Here is a 17,553-nt window from a genome sequence, read left to right on the forward strand (position 1 = left end):
TCATAGTAAGGTCCCTGAAATTTCTGAAATTGCAAACAAGTCCACTTCCTTCAACCTCCAGCCTGCCTTCCTGCTTCCTCTCTGACCGCCGGCGAAGCGGCGCTGGCACCGCCGCTCTGGGCCAGCCGGCCACCTCCAGCTTGACGTGCCCCTCCCACGCGTCGCGCCAGAGCTTCCGCCGCTTTTCTACCCCTCGCGCTGGAGCTCCCTCCCCTCGCCACGCCGTCCTGGCCGAACTCCGCGGCCACCACCTCGCTGTCGCGGTGGCGAGCTCGCTGCAGAGCCCCGGCCCTCGTTCTCGCGCGCGCATGAGCACTACAAATACCCCAGCAAGCCGAGCCTCTCGCTCTTTCGCTTTTCCCCCACTCCGACGCACCGGAACACCTTCGCCGCCCCTTCCATTAGCGCCGCCGCCCCTGCTCGTATGCGGAGCCACCCCTCCGCCACGGCTCGACCTAAATCGAACCCACCAGCACCTTCATCTTGCTTCACTGGTCCTCCTCGGCCCGATTTCCTCCGCTGTAGCTCACCGGAGCACCGACTCCGCCGTTCTTCTCCGCCGTCGACCCGCCTGCTCTCGTCGCGCCGCCGCTACAGCCCACCCCGACCTCGATTCCGGGCATCTACAGGTGCGCACGGACCTTGTGAACCTCCCCAGCCTCTCCACCCTCGCTGCCGGCGATCGCCGTCACCGGATTTGGCCGGTCAACCCCGCGCCCCTTCTCTGACCATGGCCAGGGACCTCGGGTTAAAAGGAGCAAAAACCCAGGGGGTTATCTGCATAGCCCGTGACTCATGTGAATAGTGGCAGCAAGGACCTTTTTGTTATTTTAGTTACAAACTTTGAAATCCCATAGAAATTCGTAAAAAAAATCAGAAAAATGCAAACCTATATGTTTTGGAATCCTTGAGAGTAGCTCTATGCATTAGAATCATAATATGTTGGGTGTTAGTTGAGAGTTTTTGCTGTAAAAATAGATTTGTGTTACTAGTGCTTAAATGCTAGTTGTTTTTATCTTTTCTATAACTGATGTTTGAAGCAAAGTTATGCTGTGAAATTTTTATGGTAGAGTAATCATGTGATGCCAAAGTTTTTATAAAAATTTCGTGGTCAGTTCTCATGTGTAGCTATAGCTTTGATTTAATGCATGTTAAGTGAGCTTTAATTATGATAAATAGTTTCCCTGCTTAGAAAATTCTGAGAATTTTTGTGTAACTCTAATTTGGTCAGATATCTATGTATGTAAAATTTACGATCCATAATCAATATAGAACTACCTGTACTAAATAGTTTTTTTATATGTGGTTTATTTTTGTCTAATTTATTACTTCATTTTTGTGCCTAGATAAATTCTGAAAATTTATGAGGTGTTCATAAGAATATGAAGTATGTTCTGAAAAATTTTGGGCATCATAAGTGTTGTAGTTTGTTCTGAAGAATTCAATTTTGTTCTAAGTGTTGTCTGAATAATTGAATTGTTCTGAATAAATGGCTGCATATTTTGGTACGAATTTTATAGGATAGATTACTCTGTTTACCTTATGTTTGATGTAATTTTTGATGAATTTACTACTAAATGTGTGCTGAGTTAGGTATTTATTAGCAAACCATAAATTGCAAGCTATGGGAATCAATTACAACTTGTTCATAAAGTTAGTGAGCTTCTTTTGTGCTGTTGATCATGATACCTTGTGTAGTTAGAAATATTAGTTATCTACTCTATAAACGATTGCCCATATGCTAAGTTGTGTTGCTATTTGTAGACTATAACTTTATCGTGAAATGTATGTGGTTGTGGTAATACTGTTCTTGCATCACATATAGATACAACTGTTCTATCGGATGGGACGTACGAGCTGATCCCGGAGTCCGAAGAAGGTGATCACGAAGCCCAAGTGCACGCCTCTGTACTGACTGAAGACCCGGACCAAAGTCCGGAAGAGCCCAAGGCTATCTTAGCTAGCGACTACCGAGAAGGCAAGCCCCGGACATAACCTATATTTTAAATTATTATCATCTATTGTTTTACTTACTTGTGCATTTACAGTTCTTAGGATTTGAATTGAAACCCTAGATGCATGATCCTAAGAACCTATGTACTGAACACTAGACCTAAGTTCAAATAATTGCTAAGCTTATAGTACCTGTAAAAGTCAAGTGATTGCCTGTCACTCGCGAGCTCTATAGGAATTGCTTGTGTACTTTCTGCTATCAATATAAGGACGATGGACGGGGTCGTGTTCGATATCATGACCTTGTGTGAGACCCCGTCTGTATTGATGAACTTGCTAAGGTCGCGGTGTGTGGTAGTGTTGGTTAAGTTTTTGAACGTACTAGCCACATGCCGTAAATATGGTACGCGGTAAGCCAAGTAGCCGATTGGACCGGGGAGTGGATATACCTTTCACTCTCTCTTAGAGATAGATTTTATTTTTATGTTGCGCAACACCGCGGCTACAAGGGACGAGGTTGGTGCCCTGTAGTCGGGGAGAGTGACCCTATCCAACAAGCCAGAAAGAAAGGTAAACGGTTGTTCGGGAACGACCCGACGGCATTCCAAACATGTGTGTTAGGTCTGCCTGGCTAGGTTAACAAATTCGATTCGAATCGTCCGCTTCTCACAGTTTGGGACTGCTTGATCTCTTTGCCACATATAGTAACAAGTGCAACATTATTATGATCAATCTTGATGTTTGTTTAAAATTCTACCATGGTTGAATAGTAGTTGCTTACATAGAATGGTTAATCAACTAGAATCTTGGAAGTTAAAATTTGAAAGTAAGGACCTACTCTTTATTACTTTTCTGCAAAAGAAAAACCAGAGCCTCATAGAACCCTGCATAGTCTTGTTAGGTGGGCTATGTATACCCGTTGACGGTTAAGTCTTACTGAGTATTAGAATACTCAGGCTTGCTGTTGAAACCCTTTTTCAGGTATGAGTTTTGAGGACCAGATCGCTAGTTTGTCTTGGCCCTACTCTTTGCCTCCTGGCTGGTCCGTAGAGTGGGATCCGTCTTCGGCCGGCAATGACCCTGACGAGTGATACCTTGCTTGGGCTAGCTTGGTATACTTTTGCGACGTGTTGTAGCCGTCGTGTTTTGTTTCCGTTGTCTTAAACTCTGAACATGAAACTTTTGGCTTGTATAACTGTTTTACAAAGTTTGGTTCTGTAATAATGCTTTAAACTAGTTTGTAATAACTACTGTGCTTGTGTTGTAAAATATGTGGTTGTACTATCTCTGGACTCGCCTTCGTGCGGGGTATGCTTGTTCGATCCGATAACCGGTGGTTGTATCGGGACGTTACCCGACAGACCAAAAACTGTTCCGTTTGAAGTGCGTTTGTGTTGGTGTTACATTTATGGTGATGGCCAACGCACTTGAGCCGGGATAATTCAAGTGGTTCTACCACATAAACCGCCCATGAGCGGCGGTAAGCCACCGCTAGGTAAATTTTTTACTAATTATGATATATGGTTGATTGCAGGGGAGTTCACACATGCTACTCAGGACACCGACCATGGAGCACCGCAATCGCAGAGGAGAACAGGTGGACCGACGGACAACGACACTCCATAGTACTCTTTTTCCTCCTACAGCGATTCCAGGCACTCTTTTCACTACCACATTCCTGACATCAGCATGCAGCCACCGACGAGATGGGTGTACGAATGGGAAGACCCCCATTTTTACACTATGTTAGTTCAGAAATAGCAGACAACATCGGCGTGGACGGGCCAAACTTAGCAACACTATAAGGCTGACCTGCTTAGAGTGCGAGGTATCGCTTGGAGGTCCACCGCCGAATACCAAACCGCATTACAAATGGGGGTCTTCCCATACCTACGTTGAACTTTTATTTCATGTGTATAAGTGTATGACTCTGTATTTGTATGCACGCTTATTACTATTGTATGTGTATGCATAATTATAAATTGTTGCTTTGGTGTGGTCATTTATATTAATATTTGCATAGCTCATGCCGAAATTTCCTTTTATTTCACACCGGGGATCTATTTTGTAACTGTCGGAAAATTTCTTTAAATCACCGTTATACCGGCCAAACCGGCCGGTATACCGGTCTAACCGGCTGGTATACCTGTATTCTCAAATCACCGGTATACAGGCCAAACCGGCCGGTATACCTGCCAAACCGGCCGGTATACCGGTACGAACCGGTTCAACTGTGAAATTTGAATTCAAATTTGAAATCCACCGGTACCGACCAGTTTCCGGCTAAACCGGACCGGTATACCGGTACCAGATCCGGCGATTTGGCCAGTCCGGTCGGTAATTAAAACCATGGCTGAATCTGCCGCGGCGCTGTCAACAACGATACTACCCTACAGGGCTGCCGGGGCACCAGCGCTAATTCTTCATGATCTCGTTGACCCTGAAGACAGCAGCACCACGCGTAGAGCCGCAGCCGGCGTGTGCATGCATGCACCTGTACACGCTGATCTACATCTACCTCGTATTTCTTGATGCCGATGTACCGTACCCCCACCAGGGTTTCATTTACCGACCGGACCGGCTAAACCGCCGGGGTCCGGTACCGGTATACCGGTCCGGTTTGGCCGGAAACCGGTCGGTACCGGTCGAATTCAAATTTGAATTCAAAAAACTCAGTTCAACCGGTTCGTACTGGTATACCGGCTGGTTAGATCGGTTTACCGGCCGGTTTGACCGGTTTGAATTCAAATCCAAATTTAAAATCGCATGTGTAACCGGTTTGGAACGGTATACCGGCCGGTTTGACCGGTTTACCGGCCGGTTTGACCGGTTTACCGAGTGGGCCTTAATGGGCCGTCTCAATTTTTCCTTTTCTTTTTTGGTTTAACTTTAAATGCCCGAAAAGTATGTTAAACGAACGAATTTTTGAGAAAATTTGACACCATTAGATTCGTCGCACCTTGAAGTATTTTTAGGAATTTTTCATTTTTTTAATTCAAATTTGAATTTTGAATTTGGGCCGGTTTGGTACCAGCCCAAACCGGAACCGGACCGGACAGGTTTGACCGGTAACAGGTCAAACCGGACCGGTTCCCACCGGTTTTGTAAACCCTGACCCCCACACACTGAAGCCCGCGGATCGTCTCTGTACCGCGAATGGAGCAAAGTGATTTAATCTCTGTTGAGCCGGCGGCCGACGCAAGTGCTCGCCTTCGCCGGGCTCCTTATTCCACCTGATTATATCTACAATTATTCTTTTACCTTGATTATACTTTCGAGACGTCTAATTCGGCCAAGCTGATCGCTATCATGCACTTCACCAACACTACTGTTATGACAACATGTCGTTCGTGACCGACGAGGCCGAGCGACAAAGGCGGGCACGGTCAACTCTTAGACTACGCTACAACCGGCCCATGGACCGACGAGGCCATGCTAATGCCGACGCCTATTTTATTTATCTACTCTACTTCATCATGAGCATGGAGAACGTGAAGCGAAGACCGAAGAAGACCACTACAGCTTAATTGGAGGTGTTCTGCGAGTCTACCTCGCAGATGTAATTAACTAGGAGTCTTTCGAGGCCCTAGGAACCAAAACTCCGCAATTGCCCATGTCTGATTTGCCCAACGGCAGGCTATGGAGCGCGCATATATTTCAGGGACATGTATTTGTATTATTCAATATATGAATAAAATATGTTTCTGTACTTGTTCTTTTGTTATTTATTTTGTGTACTCCGGTACACTGGCACGCCCGCATTTTATTCTCACGTACGAGTAGAGAAACCCCTGCCGACGTGGGTGTCGATTTTCTCTCGGAAACAGGCTGGCCATCATAGTTATTGATAGTGCTTTGTGCCATCATATATATGATGATCTGGTAATGATAATATAAACAGTTGATATGTAGATCACTTGAGAAAACAAGACTTATTACTGTACTGCTAGAAGCTTTAAATGAGTCACACCAGGGATATTAATGTAACAGAAGGCTAAATTTTTGGCCTTTTTGGAAGAAGTTAAGTTTCCAGATGGATATGCTTCGAATATCTCAAGATGTTTAAGTGACGATGGAACAAAGTTGCACGGTCTGAAAACTCATGATTGCCACATTATTTTACAAAGACTTTTAGCAGCTGGCATAAGAGGAGTAGTGGATCAGGACATTTACGAGGCCGTAGCTGATGTGGGAAAGTTTTTTTGACAACTATGCAGCAGAACTGTTAACAAGGATGTGTTGACTGATATGAAGAAAGAAATACCTATAATCCTTGTGAAGCTTGAGAGAATTTTCCCTCCGGCCTTTTTCAATGTGATGGTCCACCTTTCAGTACATTTGCCTGATGAGGCATTGCTTCGAGGTCCTGTGCAATATGGGTGGATGTACCCAATTGAAAGGAGACTGTGTACTCTGAAAAACTATGTGTGAAACATAGCACGTCCAGAGGGTTCGATAGCTGAAGCATACGTTGCGTCCGAATGTCTGACATTTTGCTCAAAGTACATGGATGATGTTGAAACAAGGTTCAATCGGAAACCAAGAAACATGGGATTCTCAAATGAAGATGCCTATACTGTGGATGTTTTTTTGACATGGCGTTAATTTTACGTCCACATCTAAATATGTATATGACGACGGCTATGATCAAATGGTGTGGTACATGCTGAACAACTGCAGCCAAGTTGAGGAATATGTCAAGTACGTTCTGACTTCTATACCTACTCTCATACTTTGTATTGCCGATTAAAGGTACTATTTTCTTGTTCTATTTTTTTCAGGATGTTCAAAGAGGAGTTAGAGTCTGAGCATGTGCCTGTAATAGAACGGTTGCTTCGACAACAATTTCACCACTGGTTTAGGAGCAATGTCAGTTTTCTTTCATATATGTTTTTAGTTTTACATTCTGTAACAGTTGATGATGATCTGTTTTCGTTAACAGGTGATGAGGCTGCGCACACCTGAAGGAGAAGAGATAGATGATGATCTATTTTCCTTGGCATGTGGTCCAGATTTCAGAGTCAAGAAATACTCTTCATGCATAGTCAATGGCGTTCGTTTCAACACTGTCGATCGTGAGAACAATAAAAGTACACAAAACTGTGGGATAATGTCAGAAGCCACATTTAATAATTTGAGCCATCACTTTTATGGAGTCCTGAAGGAAATCATTGAGTTAGAGTACAACTGTGCAGAGAGGACAGTAGTGCTGTTTAAGTGTGATTGGTTCAAGTTGGATGGAAGGAGGACAGAACTAAAAAATGATGGCTATTTTGCGAGCATCAATATCCAAAATCTGTGGTACAAGAATGATTCTTTCATTCTAGCTACTCAAGCTAGAAAGGTCTTCTATCTACTAGATACAAAGTATGGTGAAATTTGGCGAATTGTCCAGAATTTTGACCATAGACATTTGTACGATGTTCCTGAACTTGAGGCACCTGCTTATCAAGATGACGAGTGTTTCGAAGATGTGCGTATGCGGCAGGGAGTTTCAGACAATATATCTGTACAGCCTTTAGCTATGGATCACGAAGTGGACAATGTGTTTGAAACTGCTGAGCTTGCTAGCATGGAGAGAGAACAAACTACGATAGCGGTCGATGGCAGCGAAGACGAGGCAGACGACACTCTATTGGCGTATTGTAGTTGAAGTGAAGAGAACCTTGTTGTTGATAGTGATGATGAGTAGTTCCGACACACCAAGATGTTGTACCATTTGTAAGATGTTCTACCATTGAACGGTTTGTATTTGTAACATGTTGCAACATTTGTACTATTTGCATGCTGTAATTGATTTGCTATTTGACCAACATATGACTTGTATTGTACTGAGTATTTATATTCCTGAGTGATATGGTGCAGTATCCTACTTATATGGTGCTGTGTTGGAGTTCCAGAATTTCTGGAACTGATTTGCTATTTTTGTTAGTTTAGATGAATTTCCGTGTGCTTACCGAAGGTGATCCCAAATTGAACTATACCAACTTTTGCTAGAATTAAGTTCATGTGGCTCTAGTGAACATGTAGTCGACGAGTTAAGTCAGAATAATGGGAGAACTATGCAACATAGTACAAATGACGAAGTCCGAGTGCAATGTTATATATGCGTTGTATCGAGATGCGGCCATGTCTGAAGAACGTATATACCAACTTTTACGAAATCGTGTGAAATTTTTACGGCATACTTCTATGTCCATGATGCACCGAGCTGCCCAAGCGTAAAAGAACTACTCATGGCTCTCCTCTTCGCAAGCGCCCAGCTGCCGGTGATGCGCCGACGCCTTCGTCTCCGACGCCTTCTCCACTTTGTCGGACCGATCGGATCGGCGCGGTACCATGCGGCCTCTCGACTCCTTCTGCACCCATCATCGCCGATCCATCGCGTCTACCTGATGGCACTATTCCGATTCCTTCTTGGACCTTGATTCAGGAGGACGACCAGCCGCCTGCAGCCGTGCCGGAACCAACAGATGCCAATCGGCAGGCGCCCGAGGACGAGGACTTGGGCGGCACTCGTGGTGTCCCTGCTACATCCGCTGCTGCCGATCCGAATGCGATAATCGTTGAACTCTTTTGCTTTTGCTTGTTTATTTGGTGCCTAACGCTCTCATCCTGTAGCCTCAGGTATCTGCTGGCTCTGTCGCGTCGGCAACGGTTAGTGGCCATGACGTGCCGACCCCAGAGGCCGCTGCCGAATTGGCTCATCGCCCCGCTCCCCAAGAGGCAGTGCCTTCTACTCAGCAACTGGCACCTGCCACTGTCGACGCGGGAGAGGCCTCAGATGTTGCAATTTCTCCTGTCCGCTCCGCCTTGAACCCATCGGCAAGAACCTGTGGTTATTCTTGCTTAGCTTCGATCGATTACTGAATCTTTTCTTCTTCGTAGCTTGTGGCAGACATGTTCGACTTTGATGTGAACCAGTACTGGGACCCCAATGTGGCCATGTCACGTCAACAGCCCTCTACAGGCGGTGTCGATCGAAACGCCCTTGGAACTTTGGTGCTTTACTTGGAGCGAAGCACTGAAGAATTAATCTCTGAAGCGTCGTCGATCCGCTCCCTCATTACTGGGGTCGTCAATCATCTACCCGAAGAGTTAGCCGATCGTTTGAACGCCGCCGCCTTCATCGACTCGCATCGGCTACGGTTCTCCAGGGCTCGGGCGAGGCTGGCAGCGCGTAAGGAGCACCTCAAGTCCTCGGGCGCGATCGACGTACAGAAAGCGGAGGTGTTGAAGCATAAGGCTGCGATTGATGCGCTGATGGCTGAGCTGGCTACCTTGGATGCCAAAGCTTCTACCCTGTGCCAGGAAATAACTGCTCTGGAGTCGACGCTGACGGCGAAGCGCCAAAAGCTGGAGTCGGAAGAAAAACGCATTGTTGACCTGCCGACTCTCATTGATCATGAAGAGGCGGCTCTTAAGACGGCAATCTTCCTGACCGCGCAGCTGAAGAAATCATTGAAGCCAGTGGAGGGCTCAACGGATGCCGACACGAAGATAATTGACGAAGTCAACTCCATCCGACTGAGCGCCTTGGAGAGCCTTCGCCGGTACTTGGAGTAGGTGGTAGGATAGAACAAACCTTGTCTTAATGCTTGACAGATTCGGTCTGTCGTGGCTTCCTTTTGGCTGTACAAACTTTCCCTTCTATGTTGAGCTCCGTGTTATTTAGGTCTAAAGGCGATACGGATAGTATCGGTTGTCTTGAGTCGATGAGCATCGCATCGGCTACAAGGTTTCAATCAGCACTTAAGAATCGATCCACACGCTCGGGTGATAATGCTTTAGGTACTTTCCATTTAGCGCATGATTGAATTCCTGTCCATCCAATCCTTTGAGGACATAAGCGTTGCCCGGCGCACATCGGCTAATTTGAAACGGGCCTTCCCAATTCGGTGACCATTTGCCGAACCGATTATCCTTAGAGCCGATAGGCAGGATTAGTTTCCATACTAGATCGCCTTCTTTGAAACTTTTCTCTACCACCTTCTTGTTATAATACCGGGCGACCCTTGCTTTGTTCTCCTTGATCTTTTCTAATGCTCTTAACCGATTCTGAGCCAAGTCTTCTCTCTCGTTGACTATGAGGTTATAATACTCATCGGCTGCCAACTGATCCTGAAGCGCAATCCTTCTTGAGCCAATGTTAGTCTCCCATGGCAGCACTGCGTCATGACCATAGACCAGTTGATAGGGCGGCACTTTCGTTGCTCCGTGGCATGACATCCGATATGCCCACAGCGAATCGGCTAAGGTGGTGTGCCACCGTTTAGGCTGTTCTGCAATCTTTCTTTGGTTTCTAACCAAAAAAAATATTTATCTGATTTTTTTCAAAATAATTTCTTATCGTGCATACCAAAAGTATAAATGTATTGTTTATTAGATTTTCCAATAATGTTGATTATATTTTAAAAAATACATGCATGCACATACATTTTACTAGTACTCCTAAAAGTTGGAATACATAGACTCCTAAAAGCATGCCTATCATGTCCTCTATCCACTCATAAAATTTAAACTTAAAAGTCAATATATACATGGAGAAACATAAAAAATATGATTAGGGGTAGATTGGGCCAATTAAAATTGTTCCATAGAGTAAATTGAATCTAAATTTTGCTGAGTGGTTAAGCGGGGATAGTAAAACGGATTCTTTCAGGAATTATAAAAACACATCAAGAATCTAGTGCAGTTTTAAGAGCAATTGAATCTCTAAGACTACAAATTTATTTAAGTAGCATAATACATTGTACCCATATTCTTTTTTTTAAGGCAAAATGTGATAATCCCGTGGCACCGATGGAAGATCGTCAGCACTTGAGAGACGCAGATGGCGATACTCGAGGAGGAAGAAGGTCTTCCTGTTCTCGATTTAGTGGTTTGAAATAAAAAAAATGTTCGATACTTCCTTCCGTTACAGAGCTCATGCTTCGCCCAAACTCCTAGTCACAGGTACACTACTCAGAGATAGACATTACAGATGTATTTACCACGTCAAAAACGTACGCGCCCCATGTCATAGATGGGTCATGAAAGGTCCCCCAACACAGACATTGCTTGTCCCCAAGCAACAGCATGAGGAAAGCGTTCCTTGATGACCTGCAGGTCCTCCCATGTTGCTGTACTGGGGGGAAACTTGCGCCACTTGATCAGCACATGGGGAATCGCAGAATTGCCTTTCTTCACAAGCCGACGATCCAGGATAACCCCAGGCTTTATCGATGATGAACTGAGGTCGTCGATAAAAAAAATTAATTTATATTGGTACCAAGAGGTAGGGGGGAGGGCTGTTCGCAGTGGCACCTACGACAGAGATAATACCAGTCGCAAAAGCACCTTCTCCGCTCCAGTCGCAAAAGCACCTTCTCCGCTCCCCTCACCTTCTCCGCCCCCGTCGCCTTCCTCACGTACCCCGTCCCCATGGTGCCGGCCATGCACCCCGGTCGACGGCTACCGCCGCCCGCCCACCAACCGCCAGCCATCCCAGGCTCCTTGCCCCCGTCGCCGGCCCCGACCACCAAGGATGCAGCCCCGCCCGACTGACAATGCTCCTGCGCCACCTGCCGAACCACCACCACCCGAATCGCCGCTGCCCATAAACTTCCTCTACAGCCGCCGGACATGGAGCCACCCCCACCCCCAGCACCCAAAACCCTGAAGGCCGCCACCTCTACCGCCACCCTGGCCGCCCCCACCTCTCACCCCTCGCCGTCGGCTGCTTCTCCCACCTCCCAACCCTCGCCACCGCTGCTCCCCCTAAATTGCGGGGTGGAAGAACAGTAAAGGCAGGACCCACCTACAGCAACTGACGCCGCCTTCTACGACGAGTCTGCTCACACCCGCGCCAGCGACTCCGAACATTTGCGAAACTTGGTCCCTTTTTTGTTAAAAAAGGTAAAATTTGCCTTAGATACCGTTTAAAGGTGGACTTGCTAGAGGCCACGAAAAAATCGCATCTCTGCTGTTGCGCAAGAGATCTCAGTCAGGCATGGATCTCGTAAAGAGTACCGAGCACGCAACAGAATCTCATTCTGCAACCAAAGCACGTCCAGATCACCACTGACCACCAGTCAGGCAGGCAACTAAGGTTCAGAACGCCAAGGTAGTAAAACTAGATACTGCCTCAGGTCAAGAATTGCAGCAAAAGGTGGCACTGGCACTGGTAACACAGGCACATGCTTAACAAGCCTTCATCACCAATCCATGCCAACGCCTAGTATCAGCGGCAAGACAGGCTTTCGCACAGATCTACCGAAAGCCAACCAACTCCTGCACGTGCAGCCTTTTAAGTCCTAAATCCTACCAATCACGTCTGGGAGAATTGCTCACTGAGCCCTTCTCTTCTTCCTTGCATACGTTTTCAGCTTGCTTGGTGGCTCAGCCTCTCTCTTCCTCCTCGCCGTTTTCAGCTTGCTCCCTGCAAACAGCCAAGGACACACGTTAACCAATCAACAGTTCTCACGGAACATGGAAAGGCACACGCTTGAGGACCCTAGAATGAAACTATGGGAGATTTGGAACAGACCTTTGGGCAATGGTGAATCCAGACCGATGACACCAGTAATCGTGCCGTCCTACAAGAAAAGGCACTTGATGAGACACTAAGCACATAAAAGGGCTCGGGAGGAAAAACAAATACATTTCACAAAATCAGAAAACTGGTTGGGTGCTGCTAGGCTTAGGCCACGAATTCACTGACTTCCTGAACTTGCTTGAGATTGTCTCACAATGCAAAATAAAAAATGACATCAAAATAGCAAACATACCTGTTGCTGACAAGAAACATTTAAAAGACACCCATGTCTTACTAAACTTTGAAATTATATTATTGGGCAACTAAACAACTCTAACACTTGGTTTATGCTTTTAGTTCACTCACTGCACATTACATCTTCCGTCTCAACTTACTGGGGTTGTACAGAAATGAACCGTCACATTTCATACTTCATAGTCATGTAAGTGCCTGCATCATGTACTGAATTGAACGATCTCTTCTACAAATCCTAGTTGAAAGTTGCATACTGTGGCAATAAACAAAAATTTGCACAAATTGAATGGTATTTAGCAAATTGAATCGTAATATTGCACACATTTGCTGTCGCAGAGGTTAGTGAATGTGTTAATTTGTTCTAGCTTAAGGTATCACATGTTTTCTATTAAGCATAGTATCTGTTAAAGTTGCAATCTTGGACAATGTCACGGAACATTAAACAAAATACTGACCATGTCATAGACAATCCTTTGGCATCCTGCATCCAAAGTGGGTACAACTACACGACCTGAAATTGAATTTCAATTTCTTTATACAATGAATAATTGAATATATGATAAATATATGATATGAAGTTGCAGATCAATACAACCAAAGACATACCCGATCTGGTTTTTCTCAGTTTGAGATCTTCAGGTGTGGACATTGACAATGACATGGCCCTACCACGAGTAAGCGGAGTCTCACGGGCCTAAAGTGATTCAGAAACATTGCAATAAATACACATATAAATATCAATTTCATGCTACCAAGTAAAGATAAATGTTCCATTCACAAGGTCACAAGAAAAGCTTTTGACTTCAAATAGATATCGTAAAAATATGTACTTGACACATAAGGACACTTTTGTGACAGACCCATCTCAAGCAAAAGAATTGTCTCTGTTTGGTTTCAAGAACTGGAAATGTTGAGGAGCTAGGCAATCAAATCTGGCAGAGCCCCTGTGGAGCTAGTGGAGCGAGGCCAGGCCATTGTTGACAAGTGAGCCAACACTGACCAGGAGTCATGCTGGAGTGTGGCAGGGAGACCATCTGCCTCCAGCCTTCTCCTGCATGCCACTGCCGTTCTAGTGCATGCATGACACAGCAACCTGGCAGTGAAACAGCGACATATTCTTCATGTGATTGGATTCCTCGGAGCAGGCAATCAACAGCAGCTGGAATTGATTTGGTCAAATTTCAATTTTACATGATTCCCTGGCTAACCAAACAAAATGACTGCACTGAAAACTATTTATGTTTCCACATGAAAATCAGATTGGAGCCTCAAAACAATTCATCCAGTCCAATTCCACAAATCAAACATGGGTGTAATAGATACATACACCATCAGCAAGTCAAAGTGCACAAGGCTAGGGCTTGTGATCATTAAATTTCTGAAGTTCTCACAACTAAAAAAGTGAATGATTGGACTTACATATGGAACAGGGCTGGTGAATGGAGATCTTGTAGCACCCTGCAACTTCTCAAGTGCAGACCTTTGCTTCTTTGGTGGGCCTGAAGGCTGCTTTCCAAGACGCAGATCAATCAATGCATATAAATAGTTAGTAACACAAATAGGATAAGATGAAATATGCTAAATATGAACCTGTCACCATCACCATAAGACAAATAGTATAAGTCATGAAACTATAAAATACTGCAAGACGCCTCTTTGCTAGCACATTCGAGATTCTGTAAGACCATGATTAGTGGTTTTACACAAGAAGGTGCTGGATCTCTCTTTGCTGTGTGCTGAGTTTTTTCACAACCTTGAGTCTTCAATGGAACCACTAGATCTCTCTTTTTGCCTAAATTAAGGGGACACAAATGCTATCAGAAACATCAGTGAAACGAAATATTTGATGGAGAGGAGGAAATATGAGCAACCACTAAATAATCTACTCTTAAACATACTTGTGGGTGGAGGATTGTCTGCCTCTTCATTACTTGCATCATTAGCACACTCAAACTTAAGAAATAAAGATGCATTAATATCACCATCACCATCATCTCTTTCGCTTAAAGCTCTACTGGCAGTCAAGTTTATTACCACATTATTCACATCATTATATTCATCTTCATCTTTTTCTCCATCATCATTTGAGGCAGCAGCATTTTCATTTGTTGCAATATCACCATCACAAGTGTATTCCTGAAATCTTGGTGTTCCTTTAGGAAGATCAGAGGAGTTTTGCATGTCTAAACAAACAAAAGTTGGCACATTTTCATTTACTTTTGCCTTCTTACTCAATGCAACATGCTGAGCTTTTCCCTGATCGCCTAAAACAAGGATAAGCAAACATTGTATAAGAAAAATCAGTGAAATGAAATATTGCAAGGAGAGGAGAAAATATGAGCAGCATCTAAGCAATCTGCTCCTACATGTGATTGTGGGTGTAGCATTATCTGCCTCTTCATTGCTAGCATCATTAGCACACTCCACTATATGCACTAAAGATGCATTAGTATCTATGCCACCATCATCTCTTTCTCTTAAAGCTCTGCATGCAATCAAGTCTGTTTCCACATTATACGCCTCATTACATGCAGCTTCATGTCTTTCTCCGCCATCATTTGAGACAGCAGCATTTTCATTTATAGCACTATCCAATCCTGTTTGTGCCACCTTGGGATAAAGTTGGATGCAATATTCCCAGCAGTATGGAAATCCGATCTTGAACTTTTCATAGACCTGCATGCACGGTTTGCAGTCAGGACCAAGGTACTCATAAGAGTAGTGCATGCCTAATGATTGTTTCGGAAACAAATGCGGCAAAAGTCACCATTCATCAATCAGAATAAAATTACTCAAATCTAGAATAACTTTCAGTCAGCTTCCCATAGGAATACGGAAATAGCATCACAGGATAGATAGAGAAAGCAGATGATGGAACATGGTCGCTGACACTGCAGTCACCTCATAAGTCGGCTCAAATGTACACCTAACTGGTACATGAAACAAGAACTACAAAATAGGATGTGCATACCTCACTTGAGTATCCGCCGGCTAGCATCCGCGAACGGTTGAGTGTGCCATAGATGAGAAGTAGAATTCCACCTTCAGTTTCAAGAACGCAAACTTCGTGGCGCTTTGCAATGGTTGCAGAACCGAATTCGTAGACTGTTTGATTCCTGTCAGAAGCGAGTAACAGATAACTATTTTTATAGCGAAAGAACAAATCAAATCCTCGCACTCTGAAGAAGAAAAGCAGCTAACTTTTGATAACCTTAAGAATGCTTGAATACACAAGCAGCGTGATCTTCAAAAGTTTTAACAGTGCTTCAGTAAAGGCATTAATTACCCTCAAGTCTGCAAGGATGAAATGCCCGAACGACAAATAGCATATTCAATTTGTGGAATCAGTTAGAGCCAAGCATTAGGCCAACCCTTTGTAGAGACGAATTACAGAAATTAAACTGGCATATTCTTCACAAGTACATGTCAACTCAATCTAGGTATCGAACTATGCAATTCCCATTCTAACAAAGATCAAACTCCCAGAAAAATAAGACAGAAACTATTTGGCACCAATCCTCACCCGATCGAGCCGCAAAGGTGCACCCCCCCACCCCCCCCCCCCTCTTTTTTTTCCTTCTGAAGAAATTGCTCACCTTTCAAATTTCCCTGCGACGGCGACCTTCTGGTCATCCCCTTCCACTCTCTCCAGCCACCACTCGAACAGCGTGACCTACACAGCAGAAATGCAGGCCGGCGCGGGCTCAGAACACGCGCATCTCAGAAACGAAGGAGAAAAGGGGGGACGGGGTTAAAGAACAAAGGGGGGTAACAAGCTACGCGCGTGCTAGAGCGGGCGAAGGGCGTACGTACGCAGGGTTGCTCGGAGGCGGCGGCGGCGGTGCCTTGGAACGGATGTCGTGAGAAGGAAGGGCTGAGCGGCGTCGGCGTCATGTACCAGCGAGATTTGGACCCCCACGGCGGAATGGGGGTCTGCGGGGGCCGCATTTCCGATCGGATTTCGATCGGCGGGGGAGGGGAGGGGAGGGGAGGGGGGAGGTGACGAATAACGGGGCGTTTTTTATTGATGAAACGGCGAAGGGTGCAGGGGGTTTTGGAGAGAGGAAGAAGAGGAGGAGGAGAGCGGCAGCGTGGGCCTTGCAGATTTTCTCTGCTAATATCAGAGTACTATTTTCAAGTCTGCCCATTTTCTATAACCACGATTTGTCGAATCAGTTTAAGCCAAGTATTGTAAGTCTAACCTTCTCACCATTATAAAAGTTTTAATGTCCACTTGTTTCCTACGAACATTTGCTCTGGGACAGTAGATCATGCTTAGCGGCAAATAATATACTCTGAAAGTTGGAATACGTGGAAATAAGAAAAAAAATCTATTTTTGACCATCCAACCATTGCCCGAGTTTAATTTTGGCCATACTACTCTAAATCCGGGTAATTTTGACCATCAAACTATCTATAGAAACCATTCATATGTAACCACTCGACTGTTTTGAAAAGTAGTTTCATTGATGTGGATGACACGTGGCAGTAGAGCTCACATATCAGCCCATTATCCTCTCTTCTCTCATCTTTTTGTTTCTTCTCTCACTCCTCTTTCTCTCTCCCTCTTCGAGCCCCTTGCTCATGGCTCCCGGTGGCGCAGCACGGCCGGCCAAGCCCGGCTCCTCCCCGACGGCGGTCCACTCTGCTCCTCCTATATCTTGCGGTCGCGTGGCGAGTGGGCGGGCCCCGTGCCCTCCCCAACGGACCTCGGCTGCGGCTCCCGATGCGCAGACTCCCAGCAGCGATCGGGGTAAGCGGGGAGGCGGGGCTAGCCCGCGGCCAAGGCAGCCCATGTGGGGTTGGCGCACGCAACAACATGGCGCGAC

At 45.4% G+C, this 17,553-nt stretch overlaps 1 protein-coding gene across 1 annotated transcript; it reads right to left on the reverse strand.

The window, feature by feature from the left end:
* Positions 1 to 11,934: 11,934 nt before the first annotated feature.
* LOC120693899 lies at positions 11,935 to 16,726 on the reverse strand. Its single transcript, XM_039977098.1, has 12 exons — positions 16,538 to 16,726; positions 16,321 to 16,397; positions 15,696 to 15,864; positions 15,091 to 15,400; positions 14,759 to 14,988; positions 14,623 to 14,677; positions 14,377 to 14,516; positions 14,144 to 14,230; positions 13,331 to 13,418; positions 13,180 to 13,235; positions 12,482 to 12,530; positions 11,935 to 12,373 (listed from the first exon to the last, which is right to left on the reverse strand). Exons 1-12 carry the CDS (start codon positions 16,670 to 16,672, stop codon positions 12,282 to 12,284), a joined length of 1,488 nt encoding a protein of 495 aa, XP_039833032.1. The 5' UTR covers positions 16,673 to 16,726; the 3' UTR covers positions 11,935 to 12,281.
* Between the last annotated feature and the right edge of the window lie 827 nt (positions 16,727 to 17,553).

The sequence above is a fragment of the Panicum virgatum genome, unplaced genomic scaffold (genome assembly GCF_016808335.1).
Source record: "Panicum virgatum strain AP13 unplaced genomic scaffold, P.virgatum_v5 scaffold_199, whole genome shotgun sequence".
NCBI lineage: Eukaryota > Viridiplantae > Streptophyta > Magnoliopsida > Poales > Poaceae > Panicum > Panicum virgatum.

Coding starts and splice junctions, on each gene's coding strand:
- LOC120693899 (XM_039977098.1), bottom strand. CDS start 16,672: ATGCGGCCCCCGCAGACCCCCATTCCGCCGTGGGGGTCCAAATCTCGC. Junction 15,865..16,320: donor GTCGCAGGGAAATTTGAAAG/GTGAGCAATTTC, acceptor CTATAAAAATAG/TTATCTGTTACTCGCTTCTG. Junction 13,419..14,143: donor TCACCAGCCCTGTTCCATAT/GTAAGTCCAATC, acceptor GAATCACTTTAG/GCCCGTGAGACTCCGCTTAC.